The sequence below is a fragment of the Parasteatoda tepidariorum genome, chromosome 6, assembly GCF_982258835.1.
Source record: "Parasteatoda tepidariorum strain Cologne lab strain chromosome 6, Ptep-v5.0, whole genome shotgun sequence".
In the NCBI taxonomy this organism is placed as follows: domain Eukaryota; kingdom Metazoa; phylum Arthropoda; class Arachnida; order Araneae; family Theridiidae; genus Parasteatoda; species Parasteatoda tepidariorum.
This window is the reverse complement of record NC_141760.1, coordinates 23,308,406-23,335,218: the sequence shown is the minus strand read 5'-3', so window position 1 is coordinate 23,335,218 and position 26,813 is coordinate 23,308,406. Positions and strand designations below refer to the sequence as shown.

General features: G+C 28.8%; 1 protein-coding gene across 1 annotated transcript in view; it reads left to right on the top strand.

Moving 5' to 3' along the window:
- Window positions 1-8,757: 8,757 nt before the first annotated feature.
- Window positions 8,758-26,813, top strand: part of LOC107443332 (transforming growth factor-beta-induced protein ig-h3) — a 37,860-nt gene continuing 19,804 nt past the window's right edge. Inside the window, exons 1-4 of the mRNA XM_043044935.3 lie at window positions 8,758-9,149; window positions 21,748-21,854; window positions 24,161-24,287; window positions 26,467-26,669. Of these exons, the coding sequence (XP_042900869.2) occupies window positions 8,981-9,149; window positions 21,748-21,854; window positions 24,161-24,287; window positions 26,467-26,669 (606 nt within the window). The 5' untranslated portion in view covers window positions 8,758-8,980. The remainder of the gene's footprint in view (window positions 9,150-21,747; window positions 21,855-24,160; window positions 24,288-26,466; window positions 26,670-26,813) is intronic.

Sequence of the window (26,813 nt, the reverse complement as noted above, 5' to 3'; positions counted from 1 at the left end):
TTATCATTTTGGAATTCTCAGGGAATTATAAATCAGGTAAGTGCAATGATTTTTACAATAAAAAATTTGCTTTTAAATATTTTTTTTTCATTTGGTGATGGTTCTCTACAGAATGGATTTTTACGTCTGATTAAGAACGTAGAAATAATAAAAAAAGAAACAATATGAAAGTTTTTATTTCAATGTAAAGAATTCTTAAAATCGTTTTTTTATCCTAAGAATTCTTTATTTTCCGTTTTTTAGTTTATAATTTTTTGATAAAAATTGTTCTCAAAATACTTTTTTTGAAAAATTAAATGGTATAACATTATGTGTTTATGTATTATGTACGTCTCTTGTGAATATCATTAGATTGTTAGGTTTTCTCTTCTAAAATTGCATTATGACGCATTCACATACATTATTAATACAAATACATTTTCCAGGGCGAGACGATAAGGCAACCACAAGCACTTCCACTGGTTCAAGAGGTAGGTCCACGAGGGAAAAATGCACAATATTACCGTGATTACAGAGCACGGAATCGAGCGGAAAGGAAAAATAGTCGTTGAATAGAACTAGCAATCCTTCTACGACTGCTGATTCTTCTACAATTAACGTCGCAAAGTGCAAAGTTTAACTTCTTCCGCGCGGAGGGACTCCACGCACTATTTTTTTCAAATGCAAGTATCATATTTAAAATACCATAAAATGAAACATTTAAGTCTCGACTTAGAAACTTTTTGTGTCGGGATTTTCATTTCGTGATGACCAAGTATAAACCTCGATCAATATAAACCAAATAGTCAGTACAAAAAGAATATCTAAAAATGTCTAACACTCAATTAATAATTTTAATCAATTGGATAATTGAATCGAGTTGGACAATAATAACATAATAGTAATAATAGCTTAAGAAAAGTCAAGACTTCGATCAAAATACTTAAAAAAACTATTCGAGTATGGTTGTATTTAGTATGAGGCCTTAAAAACTATACAAATATATTTATTACTAATAAAATATTCTTTAAATAATTATAATGGAAAATATTCTGTTGTAACAAACAGAAGTTATCTTGTTTTCAGATACATGACCTATAAAAACTGGCAAAACTTTTTGTAAAAATGAGAATTTTTATTCGTCATGAAAATTTCGATCAGTTACTATTATAAAATTTAACTATTGTTACTAATAAAATAAAATAAAAGAGTTTTTTATAGAAAAATAAGAGTAACAGAATAAAAGAATAACAGACTAAAAACTAAGAAAAAAAGCATTCTTATCTCATTTTTCAGAAAACACTTTACAGGATAGTAGCTGTCCTTATATTTTTAATTTTTTCTAATGAAGAATATTTTGTCCTTATTTGTTCTGAATTTTAGCTTTTTGATCTAATATTCTAAATTTTTGTTAATGCTTAAAGGTGTTGGTTATTTTCTCAATTTAATGTATAATTCGAGATGATTTTTATGTGTTTAGTAACCAGCATAGGATAAATGTTATTATATTAATAGTAATACCAAAAACGATAACATTGACGTCCTTAATTGAATTTTTTAGTATATATTTTGTAATATCTTTTTTAATAGCAGAGTTTAACATTTTGTTTGTACACAAACAGTCAACAGTGAATTTTTCACACGAATTAAGTGTATTAGTGCGTTTCACTAAGGACGTAAAATTGTTTTGGCGTTCAATTATAATTGGTTTCCAAGTTAAGAGAAAGCCATTATCAATATGGCGAGAGCATGTTTGCATTGAAATTCACGCCAAATGGATGCCAAGCTCCAAGCGTGAACGTGTATCAACATCGCCAACTCTTGAAACGACGTTGCATAGCCTCCTTTTTTTCTAGCTTTCTTATTAATAATTATAACAGTTATTAACAACAATCATCGTGTATCAATATCGCCAACTCTTGAAACTACGTTGCATAGCCTCCTTTTTTTTCTAGCTTTCTTATTAATAATTATAACAGTTATTAACAACAATCATCGTGTATCAATATCGCCAACTCTTGAAACGACGTTGCATAGCCTCCTTTTTTTCTAGCTTTCTTATTAATAATTATAACAGTTATTAACAACAATCATCGTGTATCAACATCACCAACTCTTGAAACGACGTTGCATAGCCTCCTTTTTTTCTAGCTTTCTTATTAATAATTATAACAGTTATTAACAACAATCATCGTGTATCAACATCGCCAACTCTTGAAACGACGTTGCATAGCCTCCTTTTTTTCTAGCTTCCTTATTAATAATTATAACAGTTATTAACAACAATCATCGTGTATCAACATCGCCAACTCTTGAAACGACGTTGCATAGCCTCCTTTTTTTCTAGCTTTCTTATTAATAATTATAACAGTTATTAACAACAATCATCGTGTATCAATATCGCCAACTCTTGAAACTACGTTGCATAGCCTCCTTTTTTTCTTGCTTTCTTATTAATAAAAAAATCACAGTTCTCACAGAAAAAAAAATTGTGCGTGGAGTCCCTCCGCGCGTAAGAAGTTAAACTTCGTAACCTGCGACGTTAATTGAAGAAGAATCAGCAGTCGTAGAAGGATCACTAGTTCTATTCAACGACTCTTTTTCCTGCTCCGCTCGCTTCCGTGCTCTGTAATAACGGTAATATTGTGCATTTTTCCCTCGTGGACCTCTTGAACCAGTCTAAGTGCTTGTGGTTGCCTCATCGTCTCGCCATGGAAAATGTATTCGTATTAATAATGTATCTGAATGCGTCATAATGCAATTTCAAAAGAGAAAACCTAACAATCAATTGATATTCACAAGAGACGTACCTTGACATAACCTTAAATCCGTCGCATTGTCCGTGGGATTGTTTTCACTCATTTTTTACAATTGTTATCCACTAAATTTGAAAATAAAAAATACTATCATCTTAATGTGTGTATCAAATCAAACTAAAAAAATATTTATAGAAAAACAATAATTTTATGACTTTTATTATTTTTATGCTAGTGAGAACCCAAACAATATGGAAATGAATGAGGGAAAACTGGATCCTACCACGTGATTTCCCGGCCAATAAAAATGTAGCGTTAAACGTTTAACGCAACCTTGTTGGAAGTCACATAAGAAGTATAACTTCAATAGCAGTTTTTAACAAAAATAATCAATTGACATGTAATAAGAATTATGAAAAATGATATCGATATAACGTATATACGTCTTTCTGTTCACATTTAAAGAAACTGATGAAAGAATAATAAATATTGTTTCTTGCAGATGACTTTCTTTTACAAGAAAACAAAGGCAAAAACTCTTTATCTCGCATTTAATTTATTAGGAGCATGTTAATTTTTTAAGAAGCGTCATTTTTAGTGGTCCAATCAAATACAATGCAACGTCATAAAGTTATTTTTTTCAAGAACGAATGTTCCTTTTATTTATGAAAATGTGTCGCCAAGTCTAGGATTCCACCACGTAAGGCTGCAATACTCGTACTATAACCTTTTTTTTCTTTTCTAAAAAAAATAATTCCATGATATGTAAAGTAAAAGATTACATGAATTAAATTTCTGCCTCACATGTTTGATTTCTAAAAGTTTTTATAATGTTTCGAAAGCATGTTAATTGTATAATAATTTGATCACGAAATAAAATAGAACTAACTATACGCAATCGTGGATAATTATTTAAATCCTATACCGCAATGGTCTTTTCTTAACTTGCATATGCTATAATGCATTAAATACAACACTGTAATTCAAGACGCAACAGTATGTAAACGAATAATAGTATTTGAATTATTCAGCAATATATGGTATTGACGATGCTTGTGAACAGTATCAAAATAACTGTACAATAAAATTTTTACTACTCTTGATAGTTGAATTAAAACCCATTTTAGTTACTTGCACATATATCTAAATTTAATCGACACGTAATAATATTTTGTAACTGTCTTTATTTTTATATTCTCATTTTATGTAAATTTTTTGTCTTTTTTATTTCTACATACTTTTTATAAAGTAACAAATTCATTTTATAATTATTTTAAAATAGCGACTTGACATTATTTGCATACCACCCACTGTTACGTGCAAACATTCTAAAAAAAAACTTGCATTTTTTTAAATTGACTTTTAACTTCTCTGGTTGTGTAATGTTTTAACAGGGATATTACGTTCGACGAAAAGGACCACAAAATTACCCGCGAAAAGGAATAAAAATGTAATAAACTCTTTGATGACCTCAATCAAAAGACCTCCACTGAATATTTTCCCCTCCTAAGTTAAAAGCTGACATCAACTTTGGACGATTTTCAAGGTTTATTGGGTTAAAGGTTGACTGAATAAACAACTGAAGATGGTGTCCATGGAGAAAAAAAAATAGTTTGAATGCAGTATTCGAAGAAAGGTGAGCGATTCATTCTTTTAAAACGCCTACAATGATTACTGTTAGAAAGTTTTACTCATGCAGAAGAAATATATGAGTTCACTGAATTATTAATGGAGAATATGATTGACGATTTATACAGAAGCTACTAAGTTCTTTTTCTTGTAATTTCCTTTTTAATTGTAAATTGTGGAAGGAAAAATTAATTATGGGATAAGGAAATATTGATTAATGAGAAATTATAAACTTATAAAACAAAAAGTAAAAAAGGGGGCAGCTTTTTCTAGTTAGTCTAGAAAAATTAAAATGTTGGCGAGTTTCAGATATTTGATGTATAAGTAGTTTTGGTTCATAGTAATTAGCTGAAACATTTTATTCCTTCAAGCTTTTTCAAGAAATTTATAAATTTCTTCTGAAAACTGACTACTCTCCTGAAAAAATTCTTGTTTTATGCTTTTATAAGAGAGAGACAGAGAGAGAGAGAAATAAATATATTTTCCTTATTAAATTAAAAATATTTTCATTTATATTTCTCTTGCATGTTTTGCAAAATCATTACCTTTTGCTATTAATGAATTTCTTCAATTGATTTAATTAAATATTATAAAAAAGCCGCAGTTTGCCTTACTTTATTATACATTTTAAAAGGAATGAAGCTGAATTGATTTTATTGCTATTTCTAGTTAGTTTAGAAAAATTAAAATGTTGGCGAGTTTCAGATATTTGATGTATAAGTAGTTTTGGTTCATAGTAATTAGCTGAAACATTTTATTCCTTCAAGCTTTTTCAAGAAATTTGTAAATTTCTTCTGAAAACTGACTACTCTCCTGAAAAAATTCTTGTTTTATGCTTTTATAAGAGAGAGAGAGAGAGAAATAAATATATTTTCATTATTAAATTAAAAATATTTTCATTTATATTTCTCTTGCATGTTTTGCAAAATCATTACCTTTTGCTATTAATGAATTTCTTCAATTGATTTAATTAAATATTATAAAAAAGCCGCAGTTTGCCTTACTTTATTATACATTTTAAAAGGAATGAAGCTGAATTGATTTTATTGCTATTTCTAGTTAGTTTAGAAAAATTAAAATGTTGGCGAGTTTCAGATATTTGATGTATAAGTAGTTTTGGTTCATAGTAATTAGCTGAAACATTTTATTCCTTCAAGCTTTTTCAAGAAATTTGTAAATTTCTTCTGAAAACTGACTACTCTCCTGAAAAAATTCTTGTTTTATGCTTTTATAAGAGAGAGAGAGAGAGAGAGAAATAAATATATTTTCATTATTAAATTAAAAATATTTTCATTTATATTTCTCTTGCATGTTTTGCAAAATCATTACCTTTTGCTATTAATGAATTTCTTCAATTGATTTAATTAAATATTATAAAAAAGCCGCAGTTTGCCTTACTTTATTATACATTTTAAAAGGAATGAAGCTGAATTGATTTTATTGCTATTATACAGTTTCTCGCTTAACTAAATAATGCATTAGTAGGTGAACTATTCACTTTTTATTCCTTTATCCAAACTATAATGATGACGTTGTGGATCGATGCTTCCACTCCCTTTGTTGTAAAATCAGTTTACAATCGTAAATAAATAAATGCTTTAGTAAACGAAATAAAAAAGAAGGAAATTATTTGTGCATTAAAGCAGCCAAATGTTAACCTTTCATTTTCTTTGAATCGTAGCGCGTAAATGTGCATACTCATGGATCAAAAAAAAATAATTGCAATTATTTAAGAAAGAATACATTAATTAATATCAACTTCAAAGTATTTATGCTTAATGTTCTGAAAGTGGACGACTCCTCATGCTTATTTTGTTAAGCGTACTATGTTTTTTTTGAAAAAAATATTGAGTTCGTTATTTAATTTTAATAAAAAATGTTTATTAAAGAAAGTCCGTATAATTTCTAGATTAAATTTTAGAAGAAAACAATGAATTCAGTATTTAATTTTAATGAAAAAGGTTGATATAAAAGAAATTCGTATAATTTCAGGATTATTTGCAAAAGAAATAAAGCAATACTACTTTCATCAATTATGCCTGAAAGAAAAATCTTTAAAAATTTAAATTGTATAAAAAATATTTTAATAAAAATTTTGATGAGTAAATTAAGAATGTTTTTTTAAAATAATTATCTACTAAATGTGCGTTTCTAAAAAAAAAAAGTTTTAACTTTTTTATTTAACCTTTTTTGTAACTTGGATGATTTTTAAATGAATTTTGAAAGTATGTTTAAATATTGCTTAAAACACTCAAAAATTTGTATTCATAATACGCAAAGCCTAGACTCACTTGTCACGATTTCACCCACTTCTCATGAAGTTCGAAAGCTAAAATTTACAACATGTGTTTTTTATGCAATAAATAGAATAACTGGAAAAGTTTATTTCGATATTTTTTAATTATTGGGGAGATTAGCCTAATTGTCAAAAATGATAAATAACATGTTTTTCGAAGATCGATGTCCCAAATTTGGAGGAAAAAGAAACTTAAAAGGTTTCAATTCGATACTTTATTGTTGTCAAGATAATTATCCTTACGCTAAGTAAAAGTTAGCCACAAAGAAAGAAATCCCTCATTTCGATCACGAGTAGATAAAGAGAAAAATTAAGAAAGTGTAATTTCCATATTTTTTTCTTATCGGGGTAATTAGCCAGATTAACAGTAATGCTAAATAACATGTTTCAATTTGTTACAAAAATAGAAGTCTCAAATTACAGCCACGCGTTTTTCTAATCAAATAACGGGAAACTCTAAAAATATTCCATTACGATAATTTTTAATTATTGGGGTAATTAGAAAGTAGCCTAATTGACAATAATGCTAAATAAATTTTTTTTAATAAGATTTAAATCTCGAATTGGGATCATATGTTTCTTATAAGATAAATAGAAGACTAAATATATTTATTTCAATATTTTGTAATTGATAGGGTAATAAGGAGTAATTATTCCAATTAATTAAATTATTCCAATTAGTTAAATAAATAAAATTTTGCCACAAAGATATAAGTCTCACACTTCGACAACATGTTTCAAAATAATTAAAAAAAAACTAAATAAATTTCATTTCGATATTTTGTAATTCTTTACGTAATTAGTCTAATTAACAATAGTGCTAAATAACCCATTTTTAGCAGGATGGGACCTCAAATTCTGACCATGTGTTCCTCATAAGATAAATAGACAAACTAAATAGTTCCTCTTCAATATTTTGTAATTAATGGATTATCCCAATTCAAAATTATATAAATAAAAATTTACCACCAAGATAAATCTAAAATTTTTTTCATGTGTCTCTTATCAGATATCAAGAAGAACTAAAAAAATAAATTTGGATATTTTGTAGCTATCGGGGTAATTAGGGGGGAGTTATCCCGACTAAAAATTAAGCTAAATAAAAGTTAGAGATAGAAATCTTGATGCGCTTTTCTTATCAGATAAAGGGCATTACTAAAAAAGTTTCATTTCAAAATTTCGTTATTGTCTGAGTAATTAGACGAAAATTGACAACAATGTTATTTAGTTTTCCACTAAGAAGTCTTAAACTTCACCCACGTATTGAAAAAATTTCATTTCGATATTTTATAATTATTGGAGTAATTAGACGAAAATTAGCTTAGTTGACAGTGGTGTTAAATAACGCGCTTTTATTAAGATAAAAGTCTCCAATTTGTATTACGTGTTCTTTATAAAATAACGAAATAGAAAATAAAATACGAATCAAACTGTTAATAATTTTTTTTTTATAAAACATCATAAAAGTTATGCAAAAAATAAGTTTAGATGTAATCAAACAAGTTTTGTGTTTATATATTTCATACATTATTTTAATAAAAATCCACGTAGTACTTAAAGCCATTCATGTTTTAATTGAATTTACTACTTATGGGGGAATTTAACACGTTAATATAATGTTATATAAGAGTATATTTTAAAGAAGCTCTCGCTTTAGATTAGTAATTTTAAATCTTGCAGACCTTTGAACAAACCCGAACTCTACATGCAAAACATAAAGAATATTTGATTTCACGAAAAGATGACTTGACTTATAAAACTTTTTCTTATACTTACAAAAAAAAAAAAAAGAAAAAGAAAATAGAAAACGACTTAACGAAAAATCTGTGGATACGTATTAAACAATTCACCTAATATTTCGTAGATGTGCTAAATTTCATTGCGTATTCCTTTTTGCCTAAGCGCCTTTGATAGTTCTAGATGTCTCTTATGAACTCCGTTGAAAAATTACGCTGCATAGAAATGTTTCATTAATCCTCAGCATCTGATATAAACGCTCTCTTTAAGGTCGTATCTGAAATATGAAAATAAAACAAACACATTGTTCTACGAACATTTTTCTTCCATGCATCCTTGAAAGATAAAACACTTTCTTACATCCAAAAAATGCATTTCCTTCTATATACCACTTTTGATGTTTTTTCTACTCACTATCCATTGACATTCTACTACCAAAAATGAAGGATTGTTACATTGATTGAGTAGGAAAAAAAAGAAAGACTTTCACTTTTGAGGTTTGTGTTGCATATGTTAATCCCAGGTGAGTAATGAAGGGTGAGCATCATCATTTTGATGAAACTCACCGGACAACAAATGGAGGATGACGTCACTTCCGCCAGAGAATCGCGAGATGATCCCTAGTAGTGTCCGAAAGAGAAAGATGGTGCGGAGGTGCAAGATGATGTGGTGGATCATGCTCCTGGTGTTCGCGGCTGAAGCTCAAGAAATAAGGATCCCGGCATATACTGGAAGGACACAAAATAAACCAGGTATTTTCCTTTTTATTTCTATTTATTATAAAATATTTTATGTGTGTTTTATCATTCGGATGCTGACGAAATTATGTATAAAACACATTTAAGTATTTGAAATGAGTAAAGAAGTAGTTGCATCAGAAATAATATAATTGGCAGAATATTTTTATGGAATGATATTAAAAATATTTTTTTTTTACTAAATTGATGTTTTAAGAAATTCAAAAATACGTGTTGCGAGTTTTTTGCTAATTATTGTATGATAAAATATTTAGGAATAATTTAATATTGTCAACATATTTTTAGTAAGATTAAAAAGTTAAACATTACAACAAGTTCTTATTAGATATAATTTGCTCGATGGTGTAAACTTAGCTAACTAAGTATAAAACTAAACTCAACTTTAATCTGAACTATCCTAGAAAAATTTAAACAGGATTCTTAAAAGCTGGGTTTTGAAGCTGAGAACAAAAATTTGTGTCTTACTTGAAGAGGCTTTTTTTTCACTATTAAAAGATACATTTGGGAGTTTTCTGAAGCCCGAGAAATTAATAAACTAAATTATCGAGGGGAATTTATCTTTGTTTCAGTAAAACATTTAATTTAATGATAAAAATTATTAATTTGCGATAACTTTCTATCGAATTTCAAAAATTATATTTAAAACAAAAGACTGCCAAATCTTTTCCGAATCACGGTATTATACAATCAATTGCACGTCTTCACTAAGATGCTCCTAAATAATTAGAAAAAAACATAGAACAACTTTATGTTAAAAATATCTTTTTTTTAATTTTCATTTTTATATAATAATTAAAAAAAGGATATCAAAACTGGGATAAAATAAGAAGAAATTGGTTCCGAACCATAAGTCATTTAGATATCACTAATTAAAAACATTTATGTGTCTAGAAAAATATGTGCTTATCCAATGAGTGGTATTTTTTTATAGACGCTTTTAAACTGCTTAATAGGAAATTAGTTTTTGATATAAATTATCTCATTATCCTATTAATTTCTGTGTTTTTTATGTAAAATTCTGTGTTTGATATACTATAGATTATTGAGATTTCATACAAAATATAAAGAATGAACAAACACAGATTCATTAAAATTCTATGTTTTTTCTCCTTCTTATACAGGGTGATTCTAAAAAGATAGGCAAAATTTAGGAAGTGATAGTACACACCCAAGCAAACAATTTTTATCAAAGAATGCATGGTCGAAAACAAAACGCAAAGGTGCTGGCGCATTTGGAAAGTTGTTTGATGCAAACGTGATAGCTCCATTCCTGTTGCGAGTTACTGCGCTGCGTTACTTGTCGCCAAGCTTTCGGCCGCTGCAGGGAAAGTTCGTGATATGCCTAGCGTGTTTCAGAATGTTCACCTATCTTTTTTTCGCCGTTGTACTGCGTGCATAGCCACTGCCGGCCACTGTTTTGAACACTTATTGTAATCACATGCAATTAAATTTGCTTTTATAACTTAATTTCATCGTTCTTTGTGTGTTTTTGCCTCATATAAGAACATAAACTTTGATGCCCTCCAGCGGTTTTGCGTTTTGTTTTTGACCATGCATTCTTTGATAAAAATTGTTTGCTTGGGTGTGTACTATCACTTCCTAAAATTTTGTCCATCTTTTTAGAATCACCCTGTATATCCTACAAACTATAAATTCATGCCAATGGACTTAAATAATGGTTGCTGGTCTTTTATTGCTCAATTTAAGTAAAGGAACAATTAATTTTCAGTTTAGAGTTTTAAAGAAAAAATTTTCTGGCTCTGGCCTGTAGAGGTGGTCTGATGAAGCTGAGCTGCATCTAGTACTATTATTAATTCCTCCCCCTAGTCCTAAAATATACCGGCACAGTTACTTTCTTTCGTAAAATTTTACGGGACTAAAAATCTATCTATCTATATATATATATATCGTAATTTTAACAGTTAGTAGGGTGTAGGTTACCGATAGTGTCAACCTTTATCTGTCTAAATGTACCACAAGATAGAATAGAGTTAACAAGTCTTATATACTAGTGAATGGAAATTTAATAGTTGTAGTTACGCCCACCAGTATTTTATCTGTGATAAAGTTCGGTGAACGAATACTACTAGTTTATTCATTGCTGTTTTGCAAGAGGCCGGAAGAGCTGTATTAATATCACTGGGCTTTGAGTGCTGGTTGCGTAAGCTGTGTTAAGATCACGACTGTGGGTTTAGTCGCTGCTGTGCTGCAATTAGCAGTCGAGTGTGCAACGACCTCCGTTTTGTATGATCGAGGCTGAGTTGCAACAGCATGAGGTGAACAATATCACAGTTACAAAGAGCAAGTCAATTATTCATCGTGGACATTCCATGACGTTCATATTGAGCTACTGTTGAAGTAAGCGTGTTCAGATCACTTAGGCTACCGACAGGGTTAACCTACATCTACACAAATAGAATCAAGTTAACATTGTCTTATAAACTAGTGAATAGTAATTTTATAATTTAATAGTTATAGTGGTAGTTACGCTGCAAGTAATTATTAATCAGTAATTAAATAATTATTACTGTAAACTGTACGGTACACAATTTTATGGTAAAATTAATTTTACAGATGATGACCCAAGGAGACGGTACTTTTTTTTATCATAATTTGATTCAACATTTTAACAGCGTTCGTCACTGAATCTATTGAATTCTAATGAGGCTTTATTCTATCTCTTAGCCATCAGACATATGTCAAGTACTTTTTTAAATCCTTTAACTAATAAGCAAATTTATATGCCACTTCTTTTGAACGAAAAGGAAATTTTTAACAAATTACGTAACGGTAGTTTATTTTTTGAAGAAAAAAAAGTTTTTCCTTGTGTTTGAGGTTCATGGGTTAAGGTCAACCGCAACCTTCTTCGATTCTGATTCCTAAGAAAGGATTGACAGATTTATTCACACACGAGGCTTAGAACTATTGTCTTGATCCTTTTGAGTCAAATTATGACATGAAAATATCTGATATACTCCTTGAATGGATGCGATAAGCAGATGGAAAAAAATTATAGAAAAATAAATTGTTTTAACCTGGACTTAAAAGTTAGCAGCATTGTTTTAAGAGTTGGTATTGAAATCTCGTTATGATAAATTCCTCACTAAATTTTTTTTCAAGAATTTAGAAATAAAATTAACTCAATTGTTATTTCTGATAAGCTCAATCATCATTTATGCCTGATTAACTTTGTTATCGATCAAAATGAACGAAATTAACAAAAATTATACTAAGAATTATTAATATAGTTTTTCTCTTGAATTTAAGAATTGACATGAAATTTTAGTTACCATAAATGTCATTCCCAAACACTAATTTTTTAAAACAATTAAAAAATTTATCGCACTTTACCCTTCAAAATTTGGAGCAAAAGCATATAAATTATACTTGCTTTCAGAAGTTAATTGAAAATTGGAAAAATCTGAATTTAGTCCCTATAAAGTAAGATGCAGTTTCTTTTTTAGTTTATAAAATTCCTTTTAGGAATTATTACTTTGAACTATAAAATGTCAATTTTGTCATGGAAGGCATATGGTAAAAAAAAATTATTGTAAAATTACCGTCCTGTATGGTGATGACACTTTTTGTAAAATAAAAACCATAATTTTGGTAATACAAACCAAAATATACGCTATTTAAACTATTCATTTGAAAAAAATTTCAATCATATGGTAACGGCTTACCAGATCTTCTAGTATAAAATTATAGTTCTTATTACCATATATCTATTGTAAAATACATTACTGAAAAGTGAATTTATGCGAATAAATTCTTTTGTCGCCCTGCCCTAATCATGATAAAATTATCATATTTACCAAATTTTATTGCTCCTTTTAAAACATTTTTTATTGCTTGTTTGGCCAAAATCATCATCACAGTGCTTCGGTAAAAATTACCGGTCTCTTTAGTGTTACCGTAGAACTAGAAACACGGTAAATTTTAATCTATTCTGGTAGTATTAAGCTTACTTTTTTTTCACAGTGCGGTCTTATGACTGAAGGTGACATCATATTTAATAATGTACTAGCATCACCACTGAAATCACATCACCTTTATTTATGCCAGAAGACACTTTTTTTATTTACTGCAGTAATATGCCTTCATAACATAAAATAAATTACTGAGAATGTGAATGATTGCGATTACTTGTGCAATAATAATTCTGATTTGGACGCATCTCTAATTTTAGAGTCAGTACTGAGCACAATCATCAATATTATTTATTAGTTCAGAAAAATTTATGACAATTTAAATATTAATATCCTTCATTTTTCTTCAATGAAACAGAGCCTATTTTTTAAGTTAAGTTGTTTCTTGAATTATATTAGAGTAGAGATAATTTTATGTTATTGTCAATAATTTTACCAAATGATATCATACAATAGTTTTGAATCCCCACTTTCAATGATGTTGCTAAGAATAAAAGCATTTTTTTCAATCAAATTTTCCTATATTTAAATAAGTTGTTTGTACAGAAAATTATTTCGGAGATAATTTAATATTGTTCTCGCTTACGATTAAATTTACATTCCTTTTTCTTTAGCAATTAAGTAGTATTACTTCATAATGGGTAATAAAAAATGGATCGAAATTGATATCTATATCGAAATTAAAATTCCTTCACTTTGTTTTAAAATTCTGAACAATATAACGAGCCAAAACTCCTCCTGTAATTAAGTGGATGGTAATATATATGCTTAGAGCACAAAATAAAAAATGGACCACTCTTAATAACTTTTGAACTAATCACCGAATCTTCACGTTCTAGGATTCACTCTTACTGGTTCGAGGGGTTGTCCTAGAATATACAAATTAATTAGAGCAGATGATAATTTAAATTACGAAGTCAGACATAAAAATTACTTTCTCAGAATAAACATAATTTATATTCCTTGGATCCAAATTTATAACCCCCAAAATATAAGGAGTAGAAGCAGTTTGGGAATTATGGTCCCAATAGTTCGATTGGGAAAGTGGTCCAAATTTTGGACCCCTTAATGTTAATTTTACTTTTTGCGATTTCACAATATTTCGAAAAAATTTAAACAGATTCAAACAAATTTGCAGACAATTACAAAACTCATGTAGCCAAAGAAAATTCCTAGCAAAAACAATTACTATCTTTTATTAGTTTATTTTATAATAGTGGAAAAAATATTGAAAGGTATACAGTTTTTACATCATTCTAAAGTATGTAATTTTAAATGGAAAAATACTAAATTTGAGCAAAATCAGTCGAATAATTCCTGAGAAATCAAATTTTAACGATACGACTTTCTTAAAATTCAATTTCTCGGGAACTATTCGACTGATTTCGTTCATATTTTGTATTGTGTCATTTAAAATGACATTCTTTAAAATAATGCGAAAAATTGCATACCTTAAAACTCAATTTTTTTCTATTATTATAAAATAAAATAATAAAAATAATAAATACATATTAAAAGTTATATTTTACTTGGAAATTTGTTTGGATGAAAGAATTTTATAATTTGGTGGAAGAGGTTTGTAATTCGCTTGAAAATTTTTGAGATCTGGCTAAGTACCTAAAAAGTAAAATTCACATTAAGGGGTTCAGGTTTTGGACAGCTCTCCTGAATAACCTTGGGGGACCATATTTACCAGATTCTAGCCCGCCCCCTTAGTTTGGGAGTCAGAAATCCGAAACTGTCGGAAAAAGGGTATGTTTATTCACAGAAAGTATTTTTTTGTGTCTGGTTTCGTAACCTCATTATAATATTTGAGGTTACCCCTTCGTACCGTTAAGATAAGACTCCTAGGACGTAACGATCCGATCATTAGATTAAAAATATATTCAGTGTGGTCCTTTTTTTTGGCGCACTGTACAACAATAACTAAAATTTACCTTCCCGCCACTACTTAGCATTCTATCATCTCAATTTTCATTTAAAATATGATGGCTTAAACATACAGGTGGAACGTCAATTCTTAATTATGTTGGTTTGACATGACCCCAACGTATAAAAAATCTACGTAAAACTTCATGAACTGCTTATCAGCTTTGCTGGTGTTGTAGGCTTGCATTACTATAATTTTTTTTGCCATCGTAAGGATTTCAAAAAAAAGCTCTTCTCGTTAATGATTATAAGGTCATAAAATATTGGCTTTCACTGGTGCTATCATTTTGAATTTTATCGTTCTATATAAGAACTGGTATTCCTTGTAAATGGTACTCTGGAAAAAAAAGAAAGAAAATAATTTATGTTATATACGGAATGAATATTGACTCAGAAATAAAAAAATAATTAATGATACGCAGTTTTTAGTATGATATATAATGATAAACATTATGTGTGTAAAGAATCTTAACGGAATCTTTTACAAAAAAAGTAAAATTATTCGGAAAATAACTTCTATTCACTAATGGGCGTTTTTGTTTCAAAATTCCTTTACGTAATCTTAGAGCATTTCATTTTCACTAATAAATATTCTACTAATTTAACATACTTAACGGAACTATTATCGAATTTTGAATATTATTCATTGAATATAATTTTTTTCACACTATTAAAAATATAACTTCTATTTTTTAAGCTGAATAGTATAAATTTAAAGGATTTTTCAATAACTAAAGATTTGTGTTTATAAAGTTACATATGATAGATTTAAAAGCAATATCAGCATTTTCGATCTATTGAAGATAGTATTATAATAGATATACCATAATAGCATTCGAATTATTATTATAGTATTGAAAAAATTTAAAATAATAAGTAAGAAACCATTATATTATTCTAGATAGTATTATAGTATAACAATAATCAATGCAATATTAGAATATTATAGTATCTGACATATTATTAGGGTAGTTGGGATGTCATTGCAATATCATAGTATTTGAGATACTATTTTAATATTATAGTGCTCAAGGATATTATAATATATATATTCAATATAATATAATATATTATAACTATAATATTATATTCAATATTATAATATTATAGTTTTTAAGAAACTATTATAATATTATAGTATTAAGGAAACTATTATAATATTATAGTATTTAAGAAACTATTATAGTGTTTAAGAAACTGTTATAATAATATAGTATTCAAGAAACTATTAAAATATTATGGTATTCAAGAAACTATTAAAATATTATGGTATTCAAGAAACTAATACAGAAATTTCGGAAAAAAATATGCATGAAATACTATTCTAATATTCGAGTTACTATTTTAATATTATAGCATTTGAGTCACTATGGTAGGTATTAATTTTGTAGTATTCGAGAGGCGATTGTATTATTCGCTGTCTTGAAATTATAAGCTTGAAAATTTAAAAACTCATTAGTGTGTCAATTTCAAGGTTTAATAATAAGAGCGTAGTTCTGTCAAGGTAGCATTGTATTAATTTAAGAATAAAATTACTGACCTAAAAATCAAGAGATTCATCACACATCATATATAATTGCACCTTGTTTATATTCTGTGGATGTTAAAAGGAACTGATAAACATTTAAGACGAAATTCAGATTTTTGTTGCACCCACCTGTAGGTCAAGGGTCTGCAGTAAAACTGCAAAGTAACTACTCTCAGTCAAATTCCATTGTGAAGGTAAAAGTTCAACAAACTTAATTTTGCGTGTAATTTTGCTCATACGCGTAAATATGTTTCGCACAGAAAGGTTATAAGTTCAGATTATTTATGGTTTAAAATTTCTAAGCTTTATATGAAGAGTTAAAAGGGGATGGAGCCTTATTTGATTATAAATCTCAGATTTAACACTGAAAATTTAGCTATATTTTTGAAGGTTAGGCACATTTGTTTATTGTATCAATGTTTGGATTAAAACCCAATCAAAGCATTGACACTGTGAAATCTAACAATCTCCATACTTTAATACATTTCTCTCTCTATTCTCCCTTAAGTTGTCACGCATCACAAAATCAATGATAAATTTGAGAAAACAGGAGAAAAACACTTCGCGATAACAGGATTGTTTATATTTAAACTCTCACGCCTGAATTTCTATCATTCTGTAACTTCATTTCACATTTTTTAAATGATCATTTCTATCATTCTGTAACTTCATTTTACATTTTTTTAAAATGATCCTTTGATTTATTAGAAAGTTATAAAACTTTTCTCTTTCAACTGAAAACCAGGGAGGAACATTAAATTGGCTATGTCCTTGAAGTTTTTAATGGTAATGGATTAGTATGAGTTTTCTGTATTATAGCAAAAGAGAAATAGAAATAATTTTAATACTTCTACTGCCTACTATGATGAAATGTTCCAAACTCATACTTGCGGTGGTTTGTGTAATTAAATGGCTGCCGGAGAGATCTTAAATTGCTACTAAAATTCAATACAAAAAGAACTTTGAAAATAAAGCGCATATGAAAATAGTTAAAATTAAAATCAAGATATTTCCACGTTCGGCAAAGCTGCTGGCAACAGGTAGGTGATAAAAAATTTGGTTAATATATTATTTAAAACCAATTAAGTTATTAGAATTGTAGACTTACTAATCGTTAAAGGTGGCTAATAAAGATTTATATCACTGTTGTTTTGAATGAAAAATTTTATTTTAAACTGTACAGTTCTCAATATTGCTTTTAAGTTAAACTCAAGCAGGACCCATTAACCTAACCACTAATTTATACATTGAGTAAAAAAATTGTTAATTCTTCCTAAGGAGAGTTATAGACAATAGTTATTCTATTGTAAAACTATATTATGCGTCTTCCAGCCTGTACTTAAATTTTCATTTTTATTTTTCATCTGCTACTTTCTTCAAAATGCAAGGAAAAACTGCTGTACTTCGGTACCTTTGTACCCTCGAGTCAAAAGAAAAATCATTCTTCCAAATAAGGGTTATAGACTCTATTTTTCGGTGTAACATTATTATACAATTTCCACTTTGTACTTGAAGTTTTACTTGTACTTTTTATATCTGTTAATTATTTTCAATTATATAAAAAGCAAGTACTATACTTTGAACCAGAAGTATGTCAAACCAGTGCAAATATTTGCGTCACCTAGAGGAGAAATTTTCTATTACAGTCTATGTAATTACTATGTAATTTATGTAATTCTATGTAATCTATGTAATTTAGCGTAAGTAATAATTCCGTCTGTTAATTTAAATGTAGGGAAAATAGCTTTACCTCTGTACTTCGTAGTAAAATTATATTAGTTGGCAAACGTATATTGTCGTTCTAAGTTACTTCAAACATTCCAATCAGCATAAACAAATTGGTCCAAAGTATAACACAATCCCTTACTCGTAACCTTTTCATTATTTTTCGTCATTTCTTCTTAAAAAATATTTCAAATAAAACGAAAGTATACTCACAAATTTAAAATAAAATAGATATTACACAAAATAAAATTAACTTTACCCCCATTGCACACAGTGCGATAGTTTTCAAATATGATTGAGTATTGTTGAGAGAGTAGATATCGACAATGTCAACCTTCATCTATGAAAAGGTACCCCGACATAGAGTCGAGTTAACATGTCTTATATACTAGTGAATTGTAGTTGTAATTTTGTAGTGGTAGATATGCTACAGTACTCCCCCACCAGAATTATAGCTGTGATACAATTCGATACATGGATACCACTAGTTGCTGTATTTGTGACAGACCGGGAGAGCTAGATTAAGGTCACCGGACTTTGAACATTAGTCATGAGAGCTGTATTAAGATCATGGTCGCAGTCGCTCCTGTGTTGCCTTTAGCAGTCGAGTGTATGCAGGCCGACGTTGCGTTTAATTGAGACTGAGTAGCAACAGGAGGGGGATAATATCGCAGTCACAAGTAGCAAGTCAACGGTGGACCATCCATCGAAGAAGGCGCGTTCAGAACGAAGTGGACGTTACTGCCAAAGTAGGCGTGTTCACATCACGTCCGGATCACCAATGTGGGGAGAGTAGATATCGACAATGAATCTATGAAAAGGTACCCCGACATAGAGTCGAGTTAACATGTCTTATATACTAATGAATTGTAGTAGTAATTTTGTAGTGGTAGATACGCTACAAGTATTAATGTTGCAATTTATGAACGCTATTTTCACTATCTTTAAAAATATTTGAACGGATGAATTGTGAACTTTGTACTTTGAAAGGTGTAAATAGTGAATATGTAACGAACAGAGTGAATTTTGTATTTTGAAACACATAAATTGTTAATATGCAATGCACAAAGCGAATTATGTATTTTGAAAAGTATAAATTTTGTAATATAAAATTGATAGTATAAAATTGATAGTAAAAAATAGTATAAAATTGATAAAATTGTAAGTATAAAATTGATAGTATTATGGCTGAATATGTAACGCACAAAGCGAATTGTATATTGTGAATATCGTAAAGAGTATGTAAGTGAGTAACAGTATGAATTGTGTATTTTAAAATCGTATAAATACTAAATATGTTACAAAGTAAATTTATAGCTTCAAAACAATAAATAGTGAATCTGTAACATACACTGCGTCATCATCTCTTGGACAAAGCTCTTTTAAAGCCTGTTTTTCGAAGTATTCATATGAAATGATGCTTTTTTTGTGAAAAATATGGTTTTTTTTAACTTCAGTGAGTTTGCAACTACTATTCTTGACTGTTAGTTCCAGTTAGCCAATCTAAAACCAGTGCTGTCTACGCTAATTTTGAAAATCGCTCAAAACATCAATATGGAGAAAAGTCACAGTTTTTTGAGTTTGCTGTCTAATTTTTCAATATTTGAAAACTTACTCCATTACTGCATTACCTGGCTCATGAAAATTTACAAAAATTGAGAATACGGCAGTGATTTTGATGATTTTCATCTAGGTGGAAATATGCCGCCAAATCGGCGATTTTTAAAAAGTTTAATAACTTTTAAAATAGTTGTTTGTTATAAAGCTCTGATCATTCTTCACGGCAAGATTATGTATATAGTTTAAAATCATCGCATTGATTCAAGTGTAATACACCTTAATTATGGATTTTTTTATTTTCCTTGGGGACCGAGCTTCAATAAACAGAGTAAAACTCCATATGCAATCAGGTTCTAACCAATAACGAAGTCACTTACTAACGTTACATCAAGGAATTAAAATATCCAATAGAAATTTAAAAAGGTTTCATAGCTGTTGTGCTATGTACCTTCTTTTTCTTAGTAAACGCTACACATAAATTTTTCACACTTTGAATTGTTTCAGGATAGAAATTTTTAATTTAACTTTAATTTTTTATAAAAAAAACCTGAAATATCGAATATAGGAGTTTTAAATGAGTATTGCTAGAGATATGAGCACGTTTTAAATATATGTAGTATTTTGATTGGTTGTTGTTTGAATGAACGAAGATTATTATAATTCTACTCACTTTTAAATTTGAAAAATTTATCTAAATCTGTTTCTACAGAATAGGAAAAATCTATGAAAACAGGATTTTATATAATCACCCCTTGATCTGATCTTCAGTGGACCAGTTGTTGGACCAGTGTGTAAATGTATATTCATTTATTTGACCAGAGTGATTCAGTTTAAGAATTATTTAAATTCTCATTTTTAAGGTGACAAGGGACTTTCAAAGAAGCAAAAATTTGTCAAAAAATCGATATTTTACATTTTATATTTCTGAAATCTTGGCATTTAACTGAACATTTTAAAAAAAAAATTTCTGGAATAAGAGCAAAACTGGTGAAGTTATGACCATTTCAGTTTTGACCACACCCCTTTGTTTACCTTTTTTTGAATGCAGGTAACTGTTAAAATTAGTTTAGTTTAAAATTAATTTTAAATTAGTTAAATATTCTGTTAATTTTTTTAAAGAAATTTAAAGTCTATAATTATTAAACTACTTCATTAGACAATATTTATAGGTATTTATATTAAAAACAAGAAATATTTGTTCAGAAGTAAAATTTGCAATGAAAAAGTAGTAAATGTCATTTTTCTCAAAATGTCTTTTTTGACGAATTTACAAATTTCAAACTGTTCCAGCGTAATGAATTTTCGTTCTATTGACCTGAGAATTTAATGCTATATATTTATGAATATTATTAACATTTTGTTGGAAACATTTTTTGAATTAAGTGAATAGTATTTTTTTTATACATGATATTTTATAAAGGTATGATGATTTTTTCCTAAAAATGTAGGTTTTTTACTGTTTTTTTAATGTTATTTGTTTCTATAATAAAAAATAAAAAAAGCACTCCCAACATTTTTTTCAATATTACCTAATATGTAATATTTTAAAAGAATTTTGTCATTTTGACAAAATTTCAGACGCGAGGAGTAATATAAAAAAACATAAAAAATTCAGAAATTTTAATTTTTTAATTTCTTAAATTTTGAAATATTTCTTTGAAATTTTGTATAAAAGTTGTTTTTAACAATATAAATGTATTCTGAAAATTTCAAGCAAATCCCTTCATAATTACAAAAAAAAAATTTGAAAGCCCCTTGTCGCCTTAATGCAATTATGTTCTAACCATAGTCACTAGAAAGAAGCAAATTCATATCTTTTCAGGGTTACGTTATCTTTTTACATATTTTTATAAAATAACTCAATATCAGATTAAAAAAAAACAAGTTTTATTATTTCTGAATGTGTTTCTTTTATCCTTAGTCATTCGTGTTGTGCCTTCTGATGGAATTTTGATACGAGTGAGAAATCCTGACCAAAGTAATGCAGCTCCAACTTTAACAAGACAATCTTCGGTTATGAGAATTCAGGTAATTTCTTGCAAACTATGCGCAGTTTATTTGATAATCATAACTTCATAAATATACAGTCCACGCTCTTTAGTAAGATCTTCCATTATTGTGACCTTTCCATTATAACCACCGAATGGTAGTCCAATTTAAGATCTATTTTTCGTTTTTGTTAATCCGACTTGAGATTTATTTTTGTTTTTTCTAATCCAATTTAAATTTTTTTTAATTTTTTTTGAATATTTTTAATAAAAAATTCGCTTTGAAATCTATTTAGTTTCAAAATTTTTCTCAAAACTAGATAGTAATGTAAAAGAATATATAGAAAATTGTTTATGCATTTACTATAAAGGAGTAGATACAGTTGTGTAATTTTTTATAAATTTGCTAGGCAAATAGTCTTCAACAGGTCAAACGAATTTTTTTATTCTTCACAAATTACATGTTCAAGGCTGTTTTTCGTAAGCTCCGTCGTAATATGAAATGATGCTTTTTGCGAATAATATGCTATTTTCATTACTACTGTAAGTTTCCAACTGTTACTTATGACTATTAGGTCAAGTTTAGTCTAGGTCAAGCTAGTGCTGTCCACGCTTATTTTAAAACTGACACAAGACGCCAATAGGGACAAAAACCACGGTTTTGTGAAAATGAAAAGCATTTGTGGTCTAATTTTTTAATATTTAAAAACTTACTCCAATGCTGCATTACTTGGACTCATAAAAATTTTCAAAAGCTGAGAATAAGGCAGTGATTTTGATAATTTTCATCTCGGTATAAAAATGAAGCCAAATTGGTGATTTTTATGAAATATTTAGGTAAAATAATTTTTATAAAATATTATTTTAAAATATTTAGGTTAATTGTCAGTTCTAAAGCCCAGATAGTTCTGAACGACAAGATTACATATATAGTTTAAAATCATTGCATTGCTTCGAGTATAAGGCACTTAAACTATTCTGAGTGACAGAGCAACGAAAAGCAGCATTAAGAAAAATATGACCACAAGAAATATCAAAAGTGTTTCGTGGCATATTTTAAATTTTGGTTTAAATCCCGAAGCAAAATTTTTGATGATTTCCATTTGATAGATTATTTTGAATGAGATGGTCAAAATCAAAAGCTTCCTTCGAAAATTAATTTCTTTCTTGATGGTACCATCTAGACCAGAGGTCGCCAAAGTGGTCTATATAGACCCCCAGGGGTCTATTTAACATAAGCGGGGGTCGATCTGAGCCAGGGGGTCGAATGGGGGTCGATCTGAGCCAGGGGGTCGAATGGGGTTCGATCCGAACAGGAAGGCTCGATTGGTCGAAGGATTATCAGTATTTTTCAGATATGTGACAATTAGAAATAAAAGAAGAAGACTTGGAAATATATACAGGTAATCTTCAAAAATTGAGCGACGATTTTAAACTGCGTTTTGTTGATTTGGAAAACATTGACATCCCTGACTGGATTATTATGCCATTTTCTGCTCAAATTGAAAACGTAGACATCAACCTGCAAGACGAGCTTGCTAAATTATTATGGGGATTTGAAACAAAGACGCTTTTTAAAAATTTAACAATAAGCAAATTTTGGACAAATATAAATATAATGCAAAAATATGTAAGACTTTACGAAATAGCTCAGCAATTTATGATAACATTTCCAAGTTCCTATATGGTTGAAGCCGGTTTCAGTCACGTGAATCCAATCTTAACTAAGAACTGAAATAAATTAAATGTGGAGTTTCGAGGGAATTTAAGATTAACATTGACCAAATTTGAACCCAATATAACGAACCTTGCAGAAAAAAAAACACCAGGCACACCCATGTCATTGATTAAGAAGCAATAATTCCGTAGTTTCTTTACGTATTATTTCTGCTTACTTATTATTTCATAAATATTAAGGTATTTATATTTCAACATTAATATATTTTTCATAAATCTAATGTTACACTATGTACTATTACTTTAATAAATGGTCAAAATCATAAAATAAATGTACAAACACAGTATCTAATAGAGTTTTATTTTAATTAACAGAAAATTACTTTTATGGGGGTCGATGGAGATTTCAAAAAATTATGTAGGGGTCGAAGATCAAAAAAGTTTGGCAGCCCCTGATCTAGACTGACTATCATGCTATGCAGGAATTTTATTTTATCGTCTGGTAAAGATACATCAATAGGTCTGATACATCAGAGTTGTTTATTAAACATATCCTTTTAATAACTATGAATTGTTTGTTTTCCAGTGCATGTAAATTAGCCAAAATCAGTTGTAGCTTATTATCAGTTGTAACTTAACATAACAAGTCATTATTTATATTTTTTTCAGCCTATCTTAATCTCACCCGGAATAACTCCTAGAGTTAGTCTATTAGGGACACTAACACAAATGGGACTGAGAAGAATGGCTGCCATCATCGATTTTACACAGTTGCAGAAGGAGCTGCAAGGAGGAGGTAATGTTAATTATAATGCTTGCTCATGCCATTAATTTTTGCATCTTATGTATAACTTAGATGGGAATTCTGATAATTGAACACTTGCTGTTTAAGAAGAAGACCACTCATGCTCATTTATTTGACCCATGACGTCACCGTCAGCTAATCCCTATCAGCAAAATGGCGTATTAAGGCTGAGCGAAATTTCGAACATAAGTTAGAATGTTAACAAAAAATACGTCAATTAAATACATAGCCGTATCCCATATCGAATTAGTTGAAATATAATTCTTTGTAGTCTACTTCTTTTATTTAACTTAGGTTCATTATTTGTTTACGTATTTTATTGTTTTATGCACCTGGCAACTTCGATGCAAAATTACATGCCTTTGTGCCTGTCTTTGTGTTAAGTCTCTGTGTAAATATATAGTGAAAGAAATGAAATATTTGAGAAAAAATGTTTGTGTAAGAATTTAGAGTGTGTCATTTGATAGAATTGATACTTGACTGAGATGTCTTATCCAAAATAGAATGAAAAGAACAGTTGCTAACGTATACAAATGCCCGTTTCAACAACCAATCAGGATCGAGATATCCCCACTACGTCACCTGCAGGTACCCCATTGACACAGAAAGAAAATGGGTAAATAGAGACCAAGAACGTATAAATGAGAATTTATAAGTTTAAATTTTCATACAAAAAATTAACACAATTAATTAAAAGAACTGAAAATAAATCATTCTTAAAGTGAAGCTCAGCAAGTACTTTCTACCATCATATATCTTAAGTGTTCTGTAATCACCACTATTCATTTATAAATGAAGCAAAATTAATATATAAGAAACGGAAATAATAAGAAAATTTTTTTTAAAAGATTTGCAAACAACTTTTGGACAAAGTAGAGTTAAAAACACGAAGACCATTTTTTTGGCCGGAATTTTTAATAACAGTTTTTATCCCCCTCTCATAGTTCGATTTTTGTGATTTTTATTTCGCCTTCTTAGTATCTGATTCCCCAAATGATTCGTCACAAATTCATTTACATCGTTTAATTATAAATATATTTTTTGCTTCAATTTTGGATAGGATTCAAACATTATGTACTAAGAATGACGGTTAGGAAACACAGTTGCATTGAAGGTTTGAAAAAAAATGTGACATGTATTGATCTTACAGCGAGGAAGTTAATTAGGTGGAATACCTTTCAATTAAAATTAAGAATAAAGTTGATTTTAAAAACCTTCAGAACGATTGAAAAATAAAACTCTAATAATAACTGAAGCGATTCGCACGAACTAACAAAAAACAAAATTTGTTTTACATTAAATAGGACCCTAATATTGTATCTAGGCCTAAACTTTACGTATTTACATAATCTCTATTAGATTACAGCACAATACACACTAACACTTTATAGTCTTTATAGAAAACTTGGTGAATTTTGTTTTTAACGCTTTTATAAAGGGTGCTGTAAATGATATCATATATTTTTTTCATTATTTTTGACTCGGTCCTCCTCTTTGTCACAAGTGTCACACTTCACCGTGCTTCCCAACTCTTCTTTCTTGTCACGTATCTCATTATGTTACATAAACAAATATTACTTTCAGAAACAGAACGATACGATATAGGTTATCCTTCAGATTAACTTTAACAATGTGTTTTAATGACATTTGTGAGCTTAACAATAATTCAAGTAGATGTAGATTTGCTTTATATGAAAAAATAATAAGGTTTCAATAAATTGCGCCAAATTTATGATTTTTTTAAACTTTTTATGTACTTTTAATAAATCAAAACACTTCCTTATGATTTTAACTTTAAAAAATAGTGTTTGGAAATTAAAGAACTTACTTAGTCAGTATGAATTTTTTATGTAAAAAAAAGTGAAAGTGAATACGAAAAATTATTTCTAGAAAGCTGCATTGTTAACATTTTAAAATAAAAGTAGGATAAAAATATAATTAGATGTTTTGATTTTAACCAATATGCAGTTAATATCGCATTTGTTTCACTTGTTACTTCTTTCATCCACCTTAACCTAAACTGTCACAATTTCATAAACCCCTCAAGCTTAACATTGTTTTTGAGCGAAACCTAAAACACTATCCTAAACGATATAAAAGTTAGTCATATTATATTTTCACAAGCCCATCAATTATTAAAACATATCTAAATTATAATTGATGTTTTCAGGGCCAGTGACGCTTTTTGCACCAACCGATGAAGCATTTTCTCTGATATCTGTCCCAAGTAACCCAGATCGTCTAAGAGAATTTGTATTGCAACACATTGTTAGTGGTCGGATATTGCCCGTAAACGTCAAAAATGATGTCATTCTGCCATCCTTAAGAACGAGTGGGACACCTCTTAGATTAAACGTTTACGATGAAGGTCAGGTGAGTGTACAAAAAATTTTAAAATTTCAAAATTTCAAATGTTATTTTTCTTTTAATGGTACAATTTCACAATTTTCAGTGCTTACTTTATCTTTAACAAATATATTAATTTGGATCTCATTTTGATATATATCTCTCCCTGTT